At 40.8% G+C, this 22680-nt stretch overlaps 1 protein-coding gene across 2 annotated transcripts in view; it reads left to right on the top strand.

Annotated features, from left to right (window-relative positions):
- The window catches only part of BNC2 (basonuclin zinc finger protein 2), a 391851-nt gene that overhangs the window by 10358 nt on the left and 358813 nt on the right, over positions 1-22680 (top strand). The window contains exon 3 of one of the 2 annotated variants that reach the window (XM_084629724.1): positions 18951-19061. The exons of the other annotated variant lie outside the window; for it this stretch is intronic. Within the exon in view, the coding sequence (XP_084485850.1) occupies positions 18951-19061 (111 nt within the window). The remainder of the gene's footprint in view (positions 1-18950; positions 19062-22680) is intronic. 2 annotated transcript variants of the gene reach the window in all.

The following is a 22680-nucleotide window of genomic DNA, read 5'->3' as shown; positions in this document are numbered from 1 at the left end:
AGTGATCATTGCATATTTTCATTGATTACGCTTAGCTGTCACAACAAGGCATGACCACCGTTTTCCACATATTTTGTTTCTAGAGGACAACAGCGGGCTTGATCCCAATAAAGTCAATGAGAGCAGGAGGAAGCTTAATGTGTGATGACACAACAATTTAAATATACTGCAATGTGTTTGCTTTTCAGTGAAACCCATGTATTCTAATATGCGTGCTACATTTGGGCCAAATTTAGAGGTACTATGTAGGGCAGCATAAGTTGGCATATTAAGTATGTGTAAGAGAATCTGAGCCTATGATGAGATGTTTGATGAGAAGGTTGCAGCAGGAGAAGCAATTTAAGAGGATTGTGTAAGGGGTATGAGTTAAAATAACCCACACCTTATTTTAAGTTCCTTTCTTATTGTTTTCTGCTTTCATTGTATAAATTACACCAGTTTAAACTCAGTCACTTTCCTGTACAGCCACTTACCAACTTGTACCACCTTGCATATTATCTCTGAATTTAGCCCTGTGCATTGGAATGAGTTTTCATAGACTGTTTCATTTGTGTTTGTGCTGTAGGAAACAAGTTCCTCAAATGCTGACTACAGTGGCAAAGACAGATTATTGTGACTCATACCAGTATTGCTAGGGGAAGGGTGACAGGAGGGAGAAAGCAGTGAGGAGAGGACTTCTTAATTCACCATAGCCCAGTGGATTGTGGGTAGGAGTGAGAGCAACAACTGTATAATCACCTCCGCCTACTCTAATTGGTCACTGCTGTAAAGACACAAATGCTAACGTTTGCATGGGCAAAAATATCTCCAGGGAAGCCAGGGGAGCTAGGGAGAAGAAGGCATAGCCAATACTGGCACTGCAGGACACCATATCCTGAGAGATGGTCACCACAGAGGACTGGATGTGCTGGTCTTCCCCGTGGTTACCATTGGAGTAGGACATGAGTTTGGCAACTTTGTAAGTAGAAAATATAGACTACAGGAGAGTGGCAATCCCAGACTCCCAACTGTCATACACTTGAGATGGAGAGGTCGCTTCTCTCGTAGAACTGTCAAATAGGATCTGATGGACGTCTGGACCCAGGGAAAGTCCCGGTTCTCAGTGCAAGAGTTCAGTTGAACTGATGGAAATAAGTGGTTGGACCAAGAGGCTGTTAAGATACTTCAGTCTTCACCATACAAGAAGGGCTATGGGTCCCTCATATGGTTAACGGATGAGATGTCCATGCCCAAGAGTTAGCTTGCAACTAATCCTTAAAGACAGATTAGTTGTTAATGTTTCTCTGAAGATGATGACAAAGTTGCCGCAAAATAAGGCAAACATGATGATGTCATCAACAGGGTATGTACATCTTCCTTCTGCTTTGTCCTCTACAAAAGAGCTATTGTAATTTAAAATGTTCTTTTTATAGAGAGAGAGAGAGAGAGAGATGGTGTATATGCCACAAAGAACCATTAATTTCGCTCTAGCAAGATCTAACCACAAAGATATCAGAAGAAGAGAGCGCCTCTTCAGAACTTTCCCACCAATTCTGCTGTGACATAATTACAGCATGCAGGGTAGGAGGGTGGATGTATTTATACAAGCATTGTGTTGGTCAAGTTCTGGTACTGAACTAAATGCAAGGAAGAAATCTGTCCTAAAATATGTGTGAAAATAAGTGCATGTCCAGTCAGGAGATTAAACCCCAGGGTAGCAAGTGAGCTGGGGCAAGCGTTGGCCTTTTGGTTTGATTATGATGGTACTTCTACTTTCATTTATGCCTACACTTAACTACATTGTAAAGTCCATTTCTCAGCATTCTTACATTGTACACTGTGTTTTGACATTGATGAATATTTAATATACTGCCTTGTCCTCTGATATGAGTAACTCTCTGTAGACATCTTTGAACTCAAGACTATTACTGTGAACCTGTACTCTTATAAAAATATCAGAATAGTGGCAAAGAGAGCTGCTAACAGGTCATCTTTGTAATTGTGGCAGCTGAAGCTGACTATTGATTGCCCCTGTTTTTGACACATTGGTTCCTTTGCATTGGTTCCAGTCTCGTGGTCCTCGCTTGGGCAAAATACTGACTTCTGTGGGTGTTCTGCCTCCTTGCAAAGGACTGCAGGGCTGTGCTTCAAGAGAAAATAACAGTACTTAGCTCTTGTATAGCACTTCATCCGATCTCAGGTCTTCATGACTTGTACTGTATTTTGCTGATGATTTAGGGGTCCAGTCTCCTTGTTAAAAGTAAATATATAACTTCTGTTAATGGGAGTTACTTTGTATGGAATAAGGAGATAGTAGACACGAAAACCTTCTGTCATGTTTGCATCCTAAAAGCAGAATGAGTTGTCCTTATTTTTGGCCTGTATAAAGGAACCCTTTATCCATCTTTCTAAAAGTTTTGAGTTCTGCTGCAGTTATAATGTAAATTGAGTTACGCTGAGATTATCTTGTCATGGCAACAGTGTGCAATGTATAGATTTCAGTCATTCTTAGGTTAGTGAAAGATGGGTAAATATTTCTGCACTTGCAGTCAAAAAAAAAACAAAAAAAACCCCACAGAACTGTGTGGATTTAAGGTAATTTGTGTTCCTACCAAGCTACCTGCCTTGTGGGAAAAATTAGTATTTATAAGAGACCACACATAAAATAACAAGAAATATTAAGTGTTGAGCAGAATGCAGTATCAGGATGAGAAAAGTGCATGAATGTAATGAGAGATGACTGAAACTCAGAGGTGAAATCAAGTTATTGGAGGGAAATAACTTATTCCAGAAACATTAATCTCATAAATCCAAATGTACATTTTAGTGGTTTATCTACATAATGTATTGTATATTTCTTCTTATCTATTTCTAAAGTTAAATGTAATAATTCAATGGAATAGGCACTCCCCTATACTTTTTTGAGGGGTGGGGGCAGGGTTGTGTTGTTATATTTATATTTGTATTACCATAGGCCTACATTTTTAATGGTATTTAGGTGCTGTTGCACTCAGCAAAACATAACTATCATTTTGAAAATGGATTTAGGCATGGAGGAGCCTAAATCCCATCAACTGTCAATGGATTTTGTCTTCTAAATACCTGAATCCCTTTTGAAAATGAACGCTCCTAAATCAGTTAGGTGTTGCAATGCTCAGAATTTAAAAATTCTTGGCTGTCGCATGTTGGAGACCTTGTTGTGGTAAAGATCCTCAGTGTGCTGGGCACAGAACAAAAAAGCAGTCCCTGTCCCAAGGAACTTTCAATGTAAGTATAAAACTAAGAGTTGAGGGGAGAGGTTGAGCTAAATTTTAAAAAAATTTCTGTTACAACTATGTGAGCTGTACATTTAAGGTATTGTAAAGAGTGATATTGTCATGATGTTTTTGCATTCAGGTCTTGACTACATGGGGGATTTGCTCCATTTACAGCCATGGGTATTGGTGCATCAGTGTCATCCCCTAGTATAGGCAGACAGAGTCGCTGTATATCATGATTTGCACTGGTGCAGGTTACTTCAATTTTAAGCTAGGATACATGGTAAATCTTGGTTTATAGCAGCTTTGCCTGCCTACACTAGGATTTTGCACTGGTACAGATATACCTATGGCTGGCCACCAATGGCTGAAATCTCCAGAGTAGTCAAGGCCGTGCACAGAGCCTTTCATTCTAGTGGGTTCCAAAAGTACATACAAATTTGACTAACTGTGCAAATTATGGGTCACGTTCTCGTTTCCCTCCATATCTATGCACAAGCCTCAAAATCCCAGGCAACGGTTTTAGGACGGGAAGTGATGACTATCAGATTAATTGGGAGTTTATTTGAAGTAAATTAGTGGAATGGACCCTCTCCTGCCCCCAACAATGCAATTAAGGGCAAAACTCAAACTGACTTCACAGGCAGCAGAATCTGGCCCTATATAAGGCCTTGATCTTGCATCATAAAAGTCTGTGGAAGTTTTCTCAGATCAAGCCCGAATTGCCCAAGTTGGAAAATGGCCAGGACACAGAGGCTAACATCTTACTCTTGAGGAAAAGCATCAAAGAATCATGAATGATTGCAAATGTTGAAATGTAAAACCAAAGTCTTCATGCAAAAGACAATACCTGCATGGCCAATATAAAGCTTTTATTAGTTACCCAAGACATAGCAGTATTGAGAATGAGCCACAGTAGTGCTGAGAATGAGACCTGCAACCAAAGGTCTGGAAGGAACATCCAAGACCGTGAATTGTGGGGACCTCAATGAGGGGACAGTTTCATTCATGAGTGATAGGATCTGGAGTTAAAAATGAGCATGTTTGTCTGTAAAAATATGATCTATTTAATATATGTTCTATCTTCATCTGTAGAGGGTTCACAATGTGCACTGTGGAAAAAAAACTAGTGAGGCTGTAAAGTTTAATTTTATCAAGAATAAACCATGAGAATGTCAGTAATGCCATGGTGTGTCATACTGTATTTAGAAGCTTATAATTAAAAGCTTTCTGTGGTATAACAATCTACGATGAAACAAAGTAATAGGGTAATATACTGTCCTGGATTCACATGCTCGTCTTTCATGCTAGTGTATGGCACTGTATGTTCTTTCTTGTTCCATGGTAGATTATTACCTTGAATGCATTTAATTACACATTTTCGTTCATTTTCCCCATTATATCTACCCTTGTGTTAAACTATTTATTTAGAACACTTGAAATACATCAGTGCAAGTTGCATACACGATCAAGGGCAGTATGCCTATGGTGGATGGTATCGGAAGATAATGCCCTCCCTTTTTTTACTTTAAAAAGCTCTGGATTCATTTTTCCAGTGGTAGAATCCATGTATCTCTGTGAGTGTGTGATCTAGATAGGGACTAGCTGAAGGAGGCACAAACTGGACAAGACCAAGACAAGTTGGTATTTCTGCGGGGATAACCAGAAAAGTTGGCAGAAGTTCACTTGTCATCCCTGACTGCAGGAGATTGTGCCCCATTTGCAGCACCAGTTTGTTGTTGAGATCCTTATCTTCATTCTCTTGCCCCGCCCCCAGCCCTCCATGTGTAGTTAGCTTGGAAGTTGCAATCTTTTCTTTTTGGATGTGGACCCAGCTACTGTTACGCATGTCTGTCAGCCTAAGATTAAGTTTCTGTAACTTCGCCTACGTGGAGTTACAAGTTGAAACCATTGATGAACTGTAGAGACCATTCATAAATTGTAACTAGCATGGAATGTGGTCAACCCACTCACTAAGCAGAGTCATGCAGAATATGTTGTCTATAATTTGCACTGCCTGCCAATGAGCTTCCAGGGGCAGTTTAAAGATACTGATTTTAAAATATAAAGCCCTAAATTGATTGGATCTTGGCTACCTCAAAATCCTCTCTCCTCTCTGCTGTATTTCTATGCTTATGATCAGTTGAGGTGCTCAAACTCCCTTTGCTTGAAAAGGGAGGATTGTGAGTCTATGGGGCAGCTGGCATAGGTTGTTCATGAGAGGGCTTAACTTTGGAAATTAGATCTCTCCCCCCTCTCCTCACTCGTAGTTGGTGAAATCTGAGGGTTTATTAACCTTTGAGGTATGTTGCAAAGCCCACATTTTTTCCTAGGTGTCTGGTGTAGTGAGAAGTGGCTTGTTGCCGTCTTACTTGGTGAACGTGTACCCCGCATCCCCATTCCCCAAGAGATCTTCATGGAACGCTGGAAAAGCCCATTCGTTACTATTTCCTTTTTGACTTACGGGTGGCATTTCAAGGTGGCTATCTTTACGAATCTGTATGCAGTGAGAAAGTTTCTTTTATAAAGGCAGGTCAACCTGCTATACTGTTGTACAGATTTGAGGCCTTGAGAGAAACTTTAAATAATGGTAATAAAAGTACTTTTGTATTGGAAAGATTGCAGGTGAAGGAGACTCTCAGATGCTTGAATGAGCTCAGACTAATTGGATGAGTTGAAATCTTCTCCTTTTTCTGTAGAATGAAACTAGAATGTCTAGTCCTTATGTATGTTTCCACTGTGGCTCATTTGCTGTCTGGTTGTTTTTTTCTTTTAAATGAAAACACTTAGAAATTAGATGCCTAATCTAACTGCAAGGAGTTCAATGGTGGTGAATTTAGTCTTAAAGGGCTTTTTTAGAGTATGGGTTTGGTGTATGTTGATGATATGCCTTTGATACTAAATTATTTTTTTCCATGCAAAGATAAGTAGTACTTGTATAATCCTTGAATAATTTATTTTTAAAATTAATGGAATTTGGTGGTTCATCCCAGATTTTAAGATCTCATGCCCACAATCATAAATCAGAAAATCTCTTTTGCTTCATTCAAGTGTTGTCATAATGTATTCTTTAGTGGAGAATGACAGCCTTTCACTTAAAAAGAAAACATTCACCCCTCCCCCCCAACTTGTAATGTAGGCTGTTTTAATACTGCAAGGCAATATTTGCTTTTTCTAATTTTTAAAAGGATGTTTAAAGAAAATGTGCTCCTACCTTTTAGAAAATAATTTTGTGTGATAACTTTAAGTTAGTATTTTTTATAACACTGTATACCCTGTGTTTGAGCCTTCAATTTAGATCTGTGTCATATACTGCCAAAAACTTTAAGAGCTTTGTGTGTGTTGAAACATGTACGCCTGTCCCAGTGTCATAACTAATTATATATCTTTTGTATGCTTACTTCTAGTAATTGGAAAGTAGACCTACCGCAGGATACATTTTAGCATTAGATTGTATCTTGGGGACATGTTACAGAAATCTAGCTTTCCACCATGCAGCAACTTGCAATTGTAAACAGATATTAGTGTTTGAAGTACATCATTCTCTGAGTGTTTCTCAACAACTGTGTATGTGTTTGTATTAAACTCAGGGGGGCTTTTAAAAGTGTGCCTCTGCATTTACTAGTAATTACATACTTAACCCACTTCTTGTCAACTGGAATCTTCTCTGGTGTTTAGTCTGTCCATTTTAAATGGATGTTGTTTTTGCTATATGATCTTTTTCCAAGTTTTGTCCTGCCATGCAAAAGTTGCCAACTCATGAACGTGGCTTACACCAGTGGTTCTCAACCAGGGGTACATAGAGGTCTTCCAGGGGTATGTCAACTCATCTAAATCAGTTGTTTCTCAACCTCAGGGTCGCAGGATGTGTTTACGGGGGTTGCAAGTGCAAGGCCAGAGTTAGGGGCTGGTAAACAGGGTAATTGCTTGGGGCCTCAACCATGGGGGGCTCTGCAAAGCTAAGTTACGTGCTTCAGCCCTAGGCAGCAGGGCTCAGGCTTCAGACTCCTGAAAGGGGCACAGTAGTCTGGAAAGTTTGAGAACCATTGGCTTACACAGTGCCTGGCTCAGCTCAGCTCTAACTGGTGCTATTAGTTGTTTACTTTAAGGGATAGCAAACCATTTAAAGAAGAAAAGGTGACTGGGGACCTGGGGGTGGGGAAAAGGAGGAAACTCTGAAATTCATGTTTTTATCTGTTTGCTGAAGTTCTTTGTGGGAGTTGTAGTTTTTGTTTGTTTGTTTTTTCTCAGTTTTTGCTAGTGAAATGCAGAAAGAGAGAAGGAGCCTAATATGGTTGTGGGTAAAGCTCTGCTTGGTGTGATCATGGCTGGGCTAGAAAACAATGACTTATATGCACCAGCATGTACGAAAATATTTGATCCTTGTTCATGCCTGCTGAAAGAAGACTTTGCCAGTCTTTAGACTCAGATCTCCAAGTCTTGTCACAATTAAAGTCTTATGACTGAGCATTTAATTCTAGTGATAGATTACAGAATTGTCAGAATGTGTTCTGATCTTGGTCTTCGTAGAAGTAGAAACGCCATGTTTTTACTGGAGTCTCATAAATGAGCTCCAGTTGTACGCTAAGAACTCTTGCTTGCATAGAATTTATGGCACTTGCAGTTCTACTAAAACTATAGAATTAGTAAATGGCCTGTTTAAGGAAAAATTTGACTTTGCTAGATGAAATGGTAAACTAATGAGTTCCGTGCATATCTGTGATATTGATGATAGCTTTAAAGTGAAACAACATGAAAATACTCAGTTGTTTTAGTTTGATAAGGAAATAAATGTCTGTCTCGTATTTTGTAAATTACTTTCCCGACTTTTTTTTTTTCTTTTCCAAAGTAATCTGGTTTCTTAGATAACTTATGTGTATTGTGTTCGAAGCACAGCATGGTTTTGTCAAGCTAGTGCATTACTACGTATGGCATCTTCAAAATTAATGTGGCCTAAATCATTTACTTTGAAGCTTTTGACAATATAATGCATTTCTAAGTAGTTCCAGTGTCTTGTCAGGCTATTTTTTTTTATCTTTCACTTTCTTCTCCACAATAGGTATGGTTTTTTTTGGAAGATTCAGTGGAGGGGAAGACTGGGTCAGTCTGACCAGGCAAAGCATAGTCCTCTCCCACATTCCAATTCTTACACAATTTCAGATCATAGCTAAAATCCACTTGCATAGGTATGCACTGAATACTAGGTGCTTATGTAATTTGTAAACTTCTGCATTGCTTTTTACAAAGAGTTGTTTTTAAAAATAGTACCTAATTGCTTAGAGAGCATCAAATTTACTACTTAGTTTTTCTTAAGGAACAGCTTTTTAAATCTAGACAGTGTTTTACCAGTGTTGTATTTTATCCTGTAACAAAAAATGATATTGTATTCTGCAAAATAAGAGGAGCTACACTCGAGCTTTCTGAGTTAGGCCCCTTGAAACTGTTACTGAAAGAAAGAAGAACCAATGAGATAGTAAGAAAAGCCATAAATTGGTGACACTTTGTTATTTTTTACTGGCAAATTAATGAAAATCTTTAAAATCCTTGGCTGTACTTGTATAAATTTTAATCGCAAAAATATTTTGGTGAATGTAGGTTTTATTTTCTATTATAAATATTTGTGTATAACTTTTTTTTATTGGTTTTAATACAAGAGATGAGTAGCATTTTGATACTCTCCCCTATTAATCTTACCAAATAACACAACATAACCGAGCAGCTAATCTTTACTCAGTGCATAGTCCTTACTCAAGTAATTGAAGCCAGCTTATGTGATGTAAAGGGCTTCAGGACACTAAGGATCCATGTTATCATTTATTGAAAAGGACATTTCACATGTATATCTAAGGAAAGAATCTGGATCTATGGCAGAGTAAGCAGCTTAATGATGCTCAAGATTCTCATATCTGAAGCTATGAGCCATATGTTGCTCTTTTTTGGTCATGTATCACATCCCACTATATAATATCTTTCCCACCCCACTCATGCTTACCCTTCCTAACTTAGCCCAGTTATCTCTCCATTTTGTTTTTTCTCCTATCCACTACCATAACTGTCCATCCACCCATTCATAAGCCTTGAACATTGAACTAGACCTATGATAGCCAAAGGGCTAAACGTTGCATCAAAGACTGATATGGAAGGTGGGGATGGCACCCCAGTGAAAAGTAAATACCCCTACTCAGCTATTCGGACGGGGAAAGTGGCTGAGAATTGGTTTGGAGTGTCCATCTTCTAGATCTGCCCTCAGCTAATAGATTTCTGATAAGTTGGATGGCTCCCTTCTCTCAAAGTGCCTGCTAGAAAGGAGGAGAATTTTGCCCCTTACTGCAGCCAGAAGGACACTGAGGAAATATGGGTCCTGGTGGGCCTTTGGTACCCCCTCCCTTAGTTTTCTGGTTGCTGAAATGGGGAGTTGGGGTATCTGCTACTCTATCCCTCTTTCAACCCAGTGAGTAGACACATCTGTTACTCTTCATCTCCCCTGGCATCTAGTTTTTTAGGTCTTCCTCTCTCGTGTCTGCTGCCAACTAATTTGCTCATAGGTTTCCCCAGGCAGCAGCGGAGGGAAACTGACCTGATTCTTCTTGTTTTACACTGCTGCCCACAGGTATCTGAATTGTCAGTGAAAAATGACAAAACTGATGAGTTTTCATTTTGCTGCAGCTTTGCAAAGCCATAAGCTGCAGGAGAGGCAATAGAGTGGTAGGTACACACGCACAGAAAGGTATTGGATCAGTTACACTTATTCCACATTTGGAAGGTTTTCCTCACAGCCACAAGGACTAGAATTTTTTTTTATTTGTTTAAATGAAAACTGAAATTCTGTAAAAGTTGATGACACTTGCCTGTGATAGATACTTACTTGCCACAGGTGTGTAGAATATTAGGATTTTCAAACCCTACTAGTGAGCATGGATCACAGTCCGTATATATGGTGCAAAGAATTTATCTTGAAATGTACAATAAGGAAGAATGAGAGAGGTCACAATAGTATCAACAAACCTAATTGTTAGGTGTTAGTAAGGAAATCTCTTAAGATCCCTAAAATAGCAAAGTGTTGCTTGGAGGAGAGAGTTTATTTTTTTAATTTGCAAAATATTTGTGTATGACAGTAGAAGAAAATGTGACCTGAGAGTTTTCTCAGTAGCATGTTATCAAACATCACATCAGATTATGTGGCTGTCGTTGCGGATGTGTTTAGTCTTCATACTATAATGTCATTTAAATGCTTTACAATATTTTATAAAACACAAATAGGTGGTAATCTCCAGTATCAGGATAAAGTAGCAGGACCACTGTCATGCCAGCCAGATTTTATCAGCTGTTATAATGGTTAACCAGTAGACAAGAGTGAAAGAACAACTGTGGTTCAGACTCCACTGCCATCACACTATGGGCCTGCAATTGCAAATGATTGATTGTTTCATTGACAAACTGCAGATGGAAATAATAAATATGTATACCTTTATCTAAGATCACAGAGAACCTTACATAGGGTTATTAGCATTATCCCCATTTTTATGGATGGAAAAACTGAATCACAGATGGTGAAGTTAAGAGATTTATTTATTCTGTAAACCATAATGAGGCAGGAGCAGAATGGGAATAGAACTTATTTCCAAGTTCCCAGACAGCTGTAGATTTGGAATGAAAAATCAACCCCCAAAATACTAATAGACCCACAGAACTAAAGCCATGATGCACATCTAATTGAACAAACATGAAGTAAAAAAATCTTTATCATTGGGGTTCTACAAAATAACCTGCATGACACAATGCGCAGTGGCTCACAAAAATTAGAGTGGTGAAAAGACCTATTAGATAATCCATTATGTGTCCCTATCAATGAGGGATTGTCCTTACTGTACATTTTCCTAGTTCTTTGTCCAGTCGAATTTTTTAAAATCCCCAAGCAATGATGCTGCTACCCTTCTGTAAGCCAGTATCTCTCTGCCAAAATTACTTTCCTGATACCGTTTACATTTTCATACTCTTAACTTCATCTTTTTGCTCTTACTTATACACCTGTGTCCCTAAGGCTCTACCTATATTATGATCTAGGCATGTGATTGCCAGCTTGTGTACATGTACTCACGGTAGCTAGATTACAGCTAGCATGAGTATAAATAGTAGTGAAGCTGCAGTAGCGTGTGCAGGGTTTCTGGTGGGTTTGTGCTCTACATGGCTAAACCATAGTAAGTGCTTGGTGGCTGTACACCTTCAGATGTCTGCACACTGCTATCATGTCTCTCCTTACCATCTTAACTATTGCATGGCCAAACTCTACATCCTGCATTTAGCAAATTTAATCTTTCTTCATAAGGGGTCTCCAACTTCCTGTTGTGGCTACTCTTTTCTTCATTCCCTCCAATCTGTCAGTATCTTTCAGGTAATAGTGATGTTTGGAACTGAACACAGCATAGACATATAAATGTCCCTTTGCAGAACCAGATGTGATAGATATTAAGACAGTGAAGGGGATTTAACTCAAGTTGATAGAAGACTGGGTGTTAAATTTCTGTATTTCAGGTATTAAACAATTAATATTCAGGACTTGTCCCATAGTGCATTGGGGATATAGGCAAAGACTGGTTTTGGTTCTTCTTTACCACTTCTAAACGCACCCGGTAAGGTTCAAGGCACCCTAAATATTTTAATGTCATTAAAAATAACCCAAACCTGCAACTGTTATTTTTTGAAGTTAGAGGTCTGTAGAGGTGAAGGTCACACTACATAAGGGGAGAAGAGACTGAGATGATGCACTTGCAGAAAAGGCAGCTTAGTATAACAGACACAGCTACAACTTGAGTTTAAAATAAACAAACTTGAGTAAACAACCCTGAAACGGACCCATGTGAGAAATGGAGTGACTCAGCTAGTATGAGGCTGATCCTTGTCTCAATTCTGGCTGCAGGAGCTTAGAAAGGGAATCTGAAGAGTTCCCACAGCAGAAACTGTACAGGTGCAGTACTCATAGAGGCACACAGGGTATGTCTTCACTACGAAATTAGGTCGAATTTATAGAAGTCGGTTTTGTAGAAAGCGTTTTTATACAGTTGATTGTGTGTGTCCCCACACAAATGCTCTAAGTGCACGTAGTCGGCGGAGAGTGTCCACAGTACCGAGGCAACTGCCAACTTCCAGAGCGTTGCACTGTGGGTGGCTATCCCACAGTTCCCGCAGTCTCCGCCACCCATTTGAATTCTGGGTAGAAATCCCAGTGCCTGATGGGGCTAAAACATTGTCGCGGGTGATTCTGGGTACATATCGTCAGCCCCCGTTCCCTCCCTCCCTCCCTCCGTGAAAGCAAGGGCAGACAATCGTTTTGCACCTTTTTTCCTGAGTTACCTGTGCAGATGCCATACCACGGCAAGCATGGAGCCCACTCAGGTAACCGTCACCGTATGTCTCCTGGGTGCTGGCAGACGTAGTACTGCATTGCTACACAGCAGCAGCAACCCATTGCCTTGTGGCAGCGGACTGTACAATAGACCTGAAAACCATCCTCATCGTGTCCGAGATGCTCCTGGCCGCCTCGGTAAGTTCGGTCAGGAGCGCCTGGACAGATATGGGTGCAGGGACTAGAGTGACTCGACCAGGTCATTCTCTTTAGTCCTGAAGGCAGTCCTATTGTACCATCTTATGGTGAGCAGTCAGGAGATGTGGATGGCTTGCAGTCCTTCTGCACTGTCTGCTGCCAGCCAAAGATGTAAAAGATAGATCGAGTGGATCAAAACAAGAAATAGACCAGATTTGTTTTGTATTAATTTGCTCCCCCCCTCTCCCTCCGTGAAGTCCTGCCTGAAATACAAGAGGGAGGGATAGCTTAGTGGGTTGAGCATTGGCCTGCTACACCCAGGGGTTTGAGTTCAATCCTTCAGGGGGCCATTCTGTGTGACAGGTGTTCTTGTTTCCCCTTGATGTAAAGCCACCCACTTTGTTGATTTTAATTCTCTGTAAGCCATGTCATCAGTCGCCCCTCCCTCCATCAGAGCAACGGCAGACAATTGTTCCGCGCCTTTTTTCCACGCAGACACCATACCACAGCAAGCATGGAGCCCGCTCAGCTCACTTTGGCAATTAGGAGCACATTAAACACCACGCACATTATCCAGCAGTATATGCAGCACCAGAACCTGGCAAAGCGAAACCGGGCGAGTAGGCGATGTCAGCGCAGTGACGAGAGTGATGAGGACATGGACACAAACTTCTCTCAAAGCATGGGCCCTGGCAATGCAGGCATCATGGTGCTAATGGGGCAGGTTCATGCTGTGGAATGCCAATTCTGGGCTTGGGAAACAAGCACAGACTGGTGGGACCGCATAGTGTTGCAGGTCTGGGACGATTCCCAGTGGCTGTGAAACTTTCGCATGCGTAAGGGCACTTTCATGGAACTTTGTGACTTGCTTTCCCCTGCCCTGAAGCGCATGAATACCAAGATGAGAGCAGCCCTCACAGTTGAGAAGCGAGTGGCGATAGCCCTGTGGAAGCTTGCAACGCCAGACAGCTACCGGTCAGTTGGGAATCAATTTGGAGTGGGCAAATCTACTGTGGGGGCTGCTGTGATGCAAGTAGCCCACGCAATCAAGATCTGCTGATATCAAGGGTAGTGACCCTGGGAAATGTGCAGTTAATAGTGGATGGCTTTGTTGCAATGGGATTCCCTAACTGTGGTGGGGCCATAGACGGAACTCATATCCCTATCTTGGCACCGGAGCACCAAGCCGGCGAGTACATAAACCGCAAGGGGTACTTTTCAATAGTGCTGCAAGCACTGCTAGATCACAAGGGACGTTTCACCAACATCAATGTGGGATGGCCGGGAAAGGTACATGACGCTCGCATCTTCAGGAACTCTGGTCTGTTTCAAAAGCTGCAGGAAGGAACTTTATTCCCAGACCAGAAAATAACTGTTGGGGATGTTGAAATGCCTATATGTATCCTTGGGGACCCAGCCTACCCCTTAATGCCCTGGCTCATGAAGCCGTACACAGGCAGCCTGGACAGTAGTCAGGAGCTGTTCAACTATAGGCTGAGCAAGTGCAGAATGGTCGTAGAACATGCATTTGGACGTTTAAAGGCGCGCTGGCACAGTTTACTGACTCGCTTAGACCTCAACGAAACCAATATTCCCACTGTTATTTCTGCTTGCTGTGTGCTCCACAATATCTGTGAGAGTAAGGGGGAGACGTTTATGGCGGGGTGGGAGGTTGAGGCAAATCGCCTGGCTGCTGGTTACGTGCAGCCAGACACCAGGGCGGTTAGAAGAGCACAGGAGGGTGCGGTACGCATCAGAGAAGCTTTGAAAACCAGTTTCATGACTGGCCAGGCTATGGTGTGAAAGTTCTGTTTCTTTCTCCTTGATGAAACCCCCCACCCCTTGGTTCACTCTACTTCCCTCTAAGCTAACCACGCTCCCCTCCTCCCTTCAATCACCGCTTGCAGAGGCAATAAAGTCACACTTGCTTCACATTCATGCATTCTTTATTAATTCATCACGCAAATAGGGGGATAACTGCCAAGGTAGCCCGGTAGGGGTGGTGGAGGAGAGAAGCAGTGGGAGGGGTGGTGGAGGAGGGAAGGATAAGGCCACACAGCACTTTAAAACTTATTGAATGCCAGCCTTCTGTTGCTTGGGCAATCATCTGGGGTGGAGTAGCTGGGTGGCTGGAGGCCCCCGCACCATGTTCTTGGGCATCTGGATGAGGAGGCTATGGAACTTGGGGAGGAGGTTGGTTACAGAGGGGCTGCAGCGGCAGTCTGTGCTCCTGCTGCCTTTCCTGCAGCTCAATCATACGCTGGAGCATATTAGTTTGATCCTCCAGCAGCCTCAGCATTGAATCCTGCCTCCTCTCATCACGCTGCCGCCACCTTTCAGCTTCAGCCCTCTCTTCAGCCCGCCACTTACTCTCCTCAGCCCATCACCTCTCCTCCTGGTCATTTTGTGCTTTCCTGCACTCTGACATAGTCTGCCTCCACGCATTCGTCTGTGCTCTGTCAGTGTGGGAGGACAGCATGAGCTCAGAGAACATTTCATCATGAGTGTGTTTTTTTTTTCTCCTTCTAATCTTCACTAGCCTCTGGGAAGGAGAAGATCCTGTGATCCTTGAAACACACATGCAGCTGGTGGAGAAAAAAAAAGGGACAGTGGTATTTAAAAAGACACATTTTATAGAACAATGGGTACACTCTTTCACGGTAAACCTTGCTGTTAACATTACATAAATAGCACATGTGCTTTTGTTCCAAGGCCGCATTTTGCCTCCACCCACCATGTGGCTAGCCCCTCCCCGCTCCCCGTGGCTAACAGTGGGGAACATTTCTGATCAGCCACAGGCAAGCAGCCCAGCAGGAACGGGCACCTCTGAGTGTCCCCTGAAGAAAAGCACCCTATTTCAACCAGGTGACCATGAATGATATCACTCTCCTGAGGATAACACAGAGAGATAAAGAATGGATGTTGTTTGAATGCCAACAAACATACACTGCAATGCTTTGTTCTACAATAAGAAAAGGAGTACTTGTGGCACCTTAGAGACTAACCAATTTATTTGAGCATAAGCTTTCGTGAGCTACCTTCATCGGATGCATCCGATGAAGTGAGCTGTAGCTCACGAAAGCTTATGCTCAAATAAATTGGTTAGTCTCTAAGGTGCCACAAGTACTCCTTTTTCTTTTTGCAAATACAGACTAACAGGGCTGTTATTCTGAAACTTGTTCTACAATGATTCCTGAGTATGTGCTACTGGCCTGGTGTGGTAAAGTGTCCTACCATGGTGGACGGAATAAGGCTGCCCTCCCCAGAAACCTTTTGCAAAGGCTTTGGTAGTACATCCAGGAGAGCAGCAAATGCCAGGGTAAATTAATCATTAAACATGCTTGCTTTTAAACCATGTATAGTATTTTAAAAGGTACACTCACCAGAGGTCCCTTCTCTGCCTGGCGGGTCCGGGAGGCAGCCTTGGGTGGGTTCGAGGGTACTGGCTCCAGGTCCAGGATGAGAAACGGTTCCTGGCTGTCGGGAAAACCGGTTTCTCCGCTTGCTTGCTGTGAGCTATCTACAACTTCTTCATCATCATCTTCCTCGTCCCCAAAACCTGATTCCGTGTTGCCTCCATCTCTGTTGAAGGAGTCAAACAACATGGCTGGGGTAGTGGTGGCTGAACCCCCTAAAATGGCATGCAGCTCATCATAGAAGCGGCATGTTTGGGGCTCTGACCCGGAGTGGCCGTTTGCCCCTCTGGTTTTCTGGTAGGCTTGCCTCAGCTCCTTAAGTTTCACACGGCACTGCTTCGGGTCCCTGTAATGGCCTCCGTCCTTCATGCCCTGGGAGATTTTGACAAATGTTTTGGCATTTCAAAAACTGGAACGTAGTTCTGATAGCACGGATTCCTCTCCCTATACAGCGATCAGATCCCGTACCTCCCATTTGGTCCATGTTGGAGCTCTTTTGTGATTCTGGGATTCCATCATGGTCACCTTTGCTGATGAGCTCTGCATGGTCACCTCTGCTGATGAGCTCTGCGCTCACCTGGAGCTTGCCATGCTGGCCAAACAGGAAATTGAAATTCAAAAGTTTGCGGGCCTTTTCCTGTCTACCTGGCCAGTGCATCTGAGTTGAGAGTGTTGTCCAGAGCGGTCACAATGGAGCACTCTGGGATAGCTCCCAGAGGCCAGTACCGTCTAATTGCATCCACAATACCCCAAATTCGACCCAGCAAGGCCGATTTCAGTGCTAATCTGCTTGTTGGGGGTGGAGTAAGGAAATCGATTTTAAGAGCCCTTTAAGTCGAAAAAAAGGGCTTCGTCGTGTGGACGGGTACAGGGTTAAATCGATTTAACGCTGCTAAATTCGACCTCAACTCCTAGTGTAGACCAGGGCACAGTTCTGCTATACCAGTAATTATCCAATCTATCCCTGGTGTCTTCCTGGTCCCGCCGGCACTTGCTGTTCTGAGCTAAGAAGCACCAGGAAACTGTGTTTCTTCCATCTGTATTCAGCCAACCCTTCTCTTGGCCCCTGCTTGCTTGATCGGAAGGGACCATAGTTGTGACCATTTCTATTTTGACACCTTTTTAATGAGCTGACCCTATGCAGCTGTGTGTACTGCTTCGGTGTAACTCTTCTAATTATTGATTCAATTTGTTTTTTAACCCACACCTTGTATTGTATTCAAAATATGTTGCCATCTATACATACAGGAGATAAATACTAGAGCATAAAATATCTGCAACTTAATGCAAAATACAATTCCTTTTTGAATAAATATAGTGAAGAAGTTCATGGTGTATTAAAGAGCCCTACGCAGTGTAAAGGAGATAGGATTATCCAGTGCTAACATGGAATATATTATGTTATGCCACTTGGGAAGAGCATCATTAAGCTTACAAAGTTTAGTGATTTTTTGTTGCAAAAAAAAAAGACCCCCAAACAAAATGCCAGCATCTGGTTCTCATCTGTTCTGATTGTATCAGGAGGAAGCAATCCCATATAGCTGAAGACTTGGATTCACCATGATTTAGATTGCCAATGTGTTTGAACGGGCTGAAAGAACCACTCTCCAGAATCAGAGGGATGCAAACAGGACAAAATTACTGAATGTGTTGTGTCTTTCTAGTGTCGAATTTACTTATTCCTCAGGTTTCAGTATTGTTATTACTAGAGGTATCCAGAGTCACAATACACCAGTAGGGTACACATGTAACAGAAATGTACCGCATATTATTTCATGCATATCAGTGCTATTCTAGTCAAGGGGAGAGTGTAGTGTCCATCCTCTCCACTAATGCTTGTTTGCACTTTCCATTCCCACAAATGCCTGCCAGACCTATGACACATTAATGAAAATTCAGTTATGAACAAGTAGATTTTGGAAATATGATTGATGCTGCTTGCACTGGAGTGGAGGAAGGATTCCAGAAGCATGATATATGGTCAGATGAAGCCCTACCCCCTGTGTGAAATGGAGTCCATGCCTAATTTGGAGATAACAAAACATCTGGCTCTTTGAGTGATCAAACTTACTCTGCAGATCTGTGAAGGACCACAATATGTCTTGTTCATATTTAGCATTTGAAGGGCTTGAATCCCAGCTGCTTTCTTTCTATTAAATGATGAACTATGAGAGAGATGGCAAATTTCAGGTGTATATAAATGGAGGCAAGAGGAGCAAAAAACTAACTGGTCACATAGGCTGTCCTTCCGTTTAATAAGTTTATTTTAAATGAAAATTGATTCACCAAAGATTAAACAAAGTCTGTTATTTTTACACTAATGGGGATTCCAGCCATGATTCAGCAGGGCGCAAAGCCAGGCAACTATCTATAACTGTGGTCAGTCCTCTCCAGAGTGTTTTATAAAGAAGGGGAGCATTTGATTCAGGCTGATTTAAAACCAACACAATCCCAACAAATAACCTCCCCTTTCCCAAAGGAGGCCAGAGTAAATGAGTTTTTTTTTTTTTAAAGTTAACTTTCCTCAGTCCCCATCTAATGCACTGATCCACCAGAGCATTTAAGCATGTGCATAGTTTTAAGCATGTGAGTAGCCTCACTGATTTTAATGGGGATACTCATTTGCTTAAAGTTTATGCATGTGCTTTCTAAGACCAGGGCCTAAATGAGGTGTCTCAGTGTTAACTTCTTTCTACCTCTGTCTGCCCCACCTATGCTCCACTCTCCTTCAGTAATAAATCTCTCTGATTTGGACAGGTTGACTTTTTTTGTCAGAATACATCGCTAAATGAGGTTGGCTGTGTCAAATCCCATTTGGAAAAGTCTGATTTTTGGCACATGGATTTTGGGTCCAGATCCTCGGCTGCAGTAAGTGACTTTAATGGAGCTATGCTGATTTACCCTAGCTGAGCATCTGACTCCTTGTCTGTGCACAAAGATGTTGTATTTATTAGGAATGTTTTTAGTTATGTATATGTGAGCTACACCTCATCACTTGAGCTACTGTACATAGTTAAATGCTTTTTCTAACTATATTAGTTATATTACACAGTTAATTTGGTAATCAACTGAAGCATGGTCTTTATTTCAATTAGTCTGTCTGCAGTATGTCAACCATTAGGCAGTAGGCATATCCAAATCATATTTTGTTTCTTATGACTGAATTCAAGTAAAAGGTCTACATGCCAAAATCTGAGTGAAGAAATGATATTGTTTGTCAATGCTGAGCAAAGATACTAATGTTCTTCCTGTCGGTCTGTAATTGGTGTCTAAACCAAGTTTCTTCTCCATAGAAGGAAATGTAAATGCTCAGGAGAGCAAGCTTTAAAAGGTTGATCAAGTTTTGTGGGAAGACACTGGATGTTGGGGTTCTACCTGATCATAGTGAACTAACGTTAGCATTAATGATCACTAGTGCACAATAATGACTAGTGTCTTGGGTCCTGCACATGCTTAAGAAGATGCATAACATTTTTTGTGGTGTTCAATGGGCAGTATCAGAGTGTAACTGAAAAACCATTGATGTTACTCAGTGTGGACAGCAGATTCTCACTGGTAATCGCTCAATTGCATGCTGAGCAAGTTTATTCAGGAGAGACTTAGATGGATGCTACCAAGTTTAATGAATGCTGTAAAAGATTCATGGAGTCTGATTGCAATATATTATTTATTTCATTGGGTTAACCTAAGAGTTCTTCCTTTTTGCATCTGAGTTTATTCAATCCAGCTATGGCAATTACTTTTTGTAAGTTAGGGCTAATGGGACTGGGTTAAACCTCAAATTTAAAGCTGCTTTCTGATTATTTTAACTTTCTCATTATAAAGACTAACCTTTAAGAAAAAGACTTTGGTTCACTGGAGCTGTTCTTTTGTTGTCTCTTTTTTGTACTCCTGAGTCACTTTATAACTATACTGTGAATTTGTAAATCAGATACCACATCCAGTCAGAAGTAGGGAATTGTGTAATTGGAGAGGAGGATTATACTTTTAATCTCGTTTTGTTTTATCTAAAAGTTAAGTTTGTTCATTTCTCTTTGCAACACATTTACTCATATTTTTAGAGTTTTATGTGCTTGTGGCACATGGTCTGTAAGGTGAATGGAAGATTTGTTTAGAAACTGGATATATTTCTTTAGGACATGATTCAGCAAAGCACTTGAGCATGTTCTTAACTTCAAGTATGTGAGTAATACCCCGATCCATGAAGCGTAACCCTTAAGTCTATGCTTAAATCCAAACGAAGACAATGGCAGATTTAAACAAGTTGTAAGTGTTTTGCTGAATTGGGTCCTAAGTGAAGAAGAAGTCAGGCAGGACCTCCATACCTATGAAGTGGACTTGAGGTGTGGTGGAAGAGAGAACTATGGGGAGTAAAAGTTGGACGGAGCCTAAATTTTGCCTGTAAGCCAAGAGCTAATTTAACAGATGGTCATCAGCTTTAAGACCTGACCTTGTGTGGTGTCTACACGCTCAGGATTAAGCGCTTATTGTGGGTAATGACTGTCTGACCTGTGGAGTGACTAAGAACTGGGGACCTGATCCCACAAAGACTTGTGCATATGCTTGTCTTTAAGCATGCAAGTCAATGGAATTGCTCAGTGTGGAAAGTTAAGCCTTTTTGCACGACTTTGCAGAATCGGGAATCTATATGTGATTTTTCACACTTCCTCTGTGTATAAGAAAAGGTACCTTGATCCAAGATCTATGCAAACAAGAATAATATTTTACTTGATATTTTTCAGTAGTAGGATTAGGGTTAGTGTTCTGCAATTAATATAACATGCGTCAAAGAATTATTTAAGTGGTAAAAGAAGAGGTGAATGTTAGGTTAAACAAATGGAATGTGAAGGTATAAAGATAGTTTACATGTATTTTATAAAGGGCTCAACATGAACACATCTAAAGATCTGCTAATTCATCCTTATTCTGCTTATGAAGATAAAAGGAAAGTTTTATGTATCATATAGCACTTTTAAAGCTACTAAAAATTTTCTAGGAGGTATAAAAGAACAGTCCATAATGCACTGGCTTTCAATTGATCTACATATTTGTTCTTATTTTTTCTGCTGTTCAATGGTGAGGTCCAGGAAGACAAAAGAATGAGGTCATGAAAACTGATCCATTCCATGATCAATCAATTGGAATCAAGTTTTCCTAATTATATGTATAACAAAAAGTCATAATTTGTGGGTTATAGACATTTAGGATCTCATGGAGCACCTCTGAATTAGAGTCCTTAGCTACTCCATAGTGTATCAAACTTCTAGTCAAAATAATCCACATGTAGTATGTAAATATTTTGTAATAGTCTGATATTTCGGCCTGCTGAGTTGCTTATATATCTTTAAGTTGGATCTTTTGAATGATCTTCTAGGTTGCTCAGTTTGTCAAGAAGGAATACCATTTTCTGCTATAAAAAAATAATGTCCTGGCACTGTTGGTTTTCGTTGTTTGGCAGATAGTTTCCTATGACAAATCTGTTTTTGGCTTCAACCCTCTGCCAGTGAGGTCCAGTTTCTTACCCATAGCAGAAAAATTATATGTGGGAAGTTCAGCAATGATACAACTTGCTTTTGTTCCCATATAGCTCTCTTCAAATAATTAGTTCTGTGGCCTCTGATTGTCTGGGTATTAATGCTCAACCATGTCTAAATATGAGGGGAAGGAACCCAGTTAGTTGAAGATTTATTCAATTTTCTGCTTATAAATTCTAATCGACCCTGACTTTGTTTATAGTCAACTAGTACTATTTCTCTGTCTCAAATCAGTTGAATATCTCACTCAAAAAGATGCATTTATACTGAGAATTTTCTGAAGTTCATCAAATGTCAGCCATCTTGAGTAATACTACCATGTGACACCTCCCAAGTTAATTAAAATGTTGATTAGTTTTGAAACATGCTTTCATTCTTAAATAAACAAGCGCTGTGAATTCTTGGCAATTAGGTCTTTGTAAGTGCAATTATTTCTAATTAAATGGATACATCTATTTCCTAACAGTTTGTGTGTAAAAGGTTGGGGGAGGGGGGAGGGTTTCCTGGACTTTCTTGAGCTCTTTTAAACCCATGTACATGAAGTAATTGTACAACTAGCAAAATGTAATGTCATCTTAAACCCATCTTAAATTTTGGGGGAAAATTGCACAACAGTTTATCTAAAATACTTAAACATTGGATTAATTTTTGAAACAAATTATCATAAAATGTCCTGAAACAATTTTCAAAGGAAACTGAGAGATTAAAATAGGTTAGACCAAAGATGAATTTTAAAAAAGATTGTGTATAGAATTAGATAGAACATATATGAAAGTGGGTAGATAAAATATGTTTCCCTCCCAAAGGTTCACATTGATCATTTTCTTACTATTTATCATAGGTCTTTCTATAAAGTTCAACGTAAGATGTTTCTCAAGTTTTTTTTTTTTTTTTTTAACGAAACATGTGGAAGAGTTATTGTGACATGTTAAGTACCACTTGTATTTAGCAGA

Source organism: Lepidochelys olivacea, assembly GCF_965140295.1.
Source record: "Lepidochelys olivacea isolate rLepOli2 genome assembly, chromosome: 5".
Classification (NCBI taxonomy): domain Eukaryota; kingdom Metazoa; phylum Chordata; order Testudines; family Cheloniidae; genus Lepidochelys; species Lepidochelys olivacea.
This window is presented reverse-complemented; position numbering and strand designations above follow the sequence as displayed.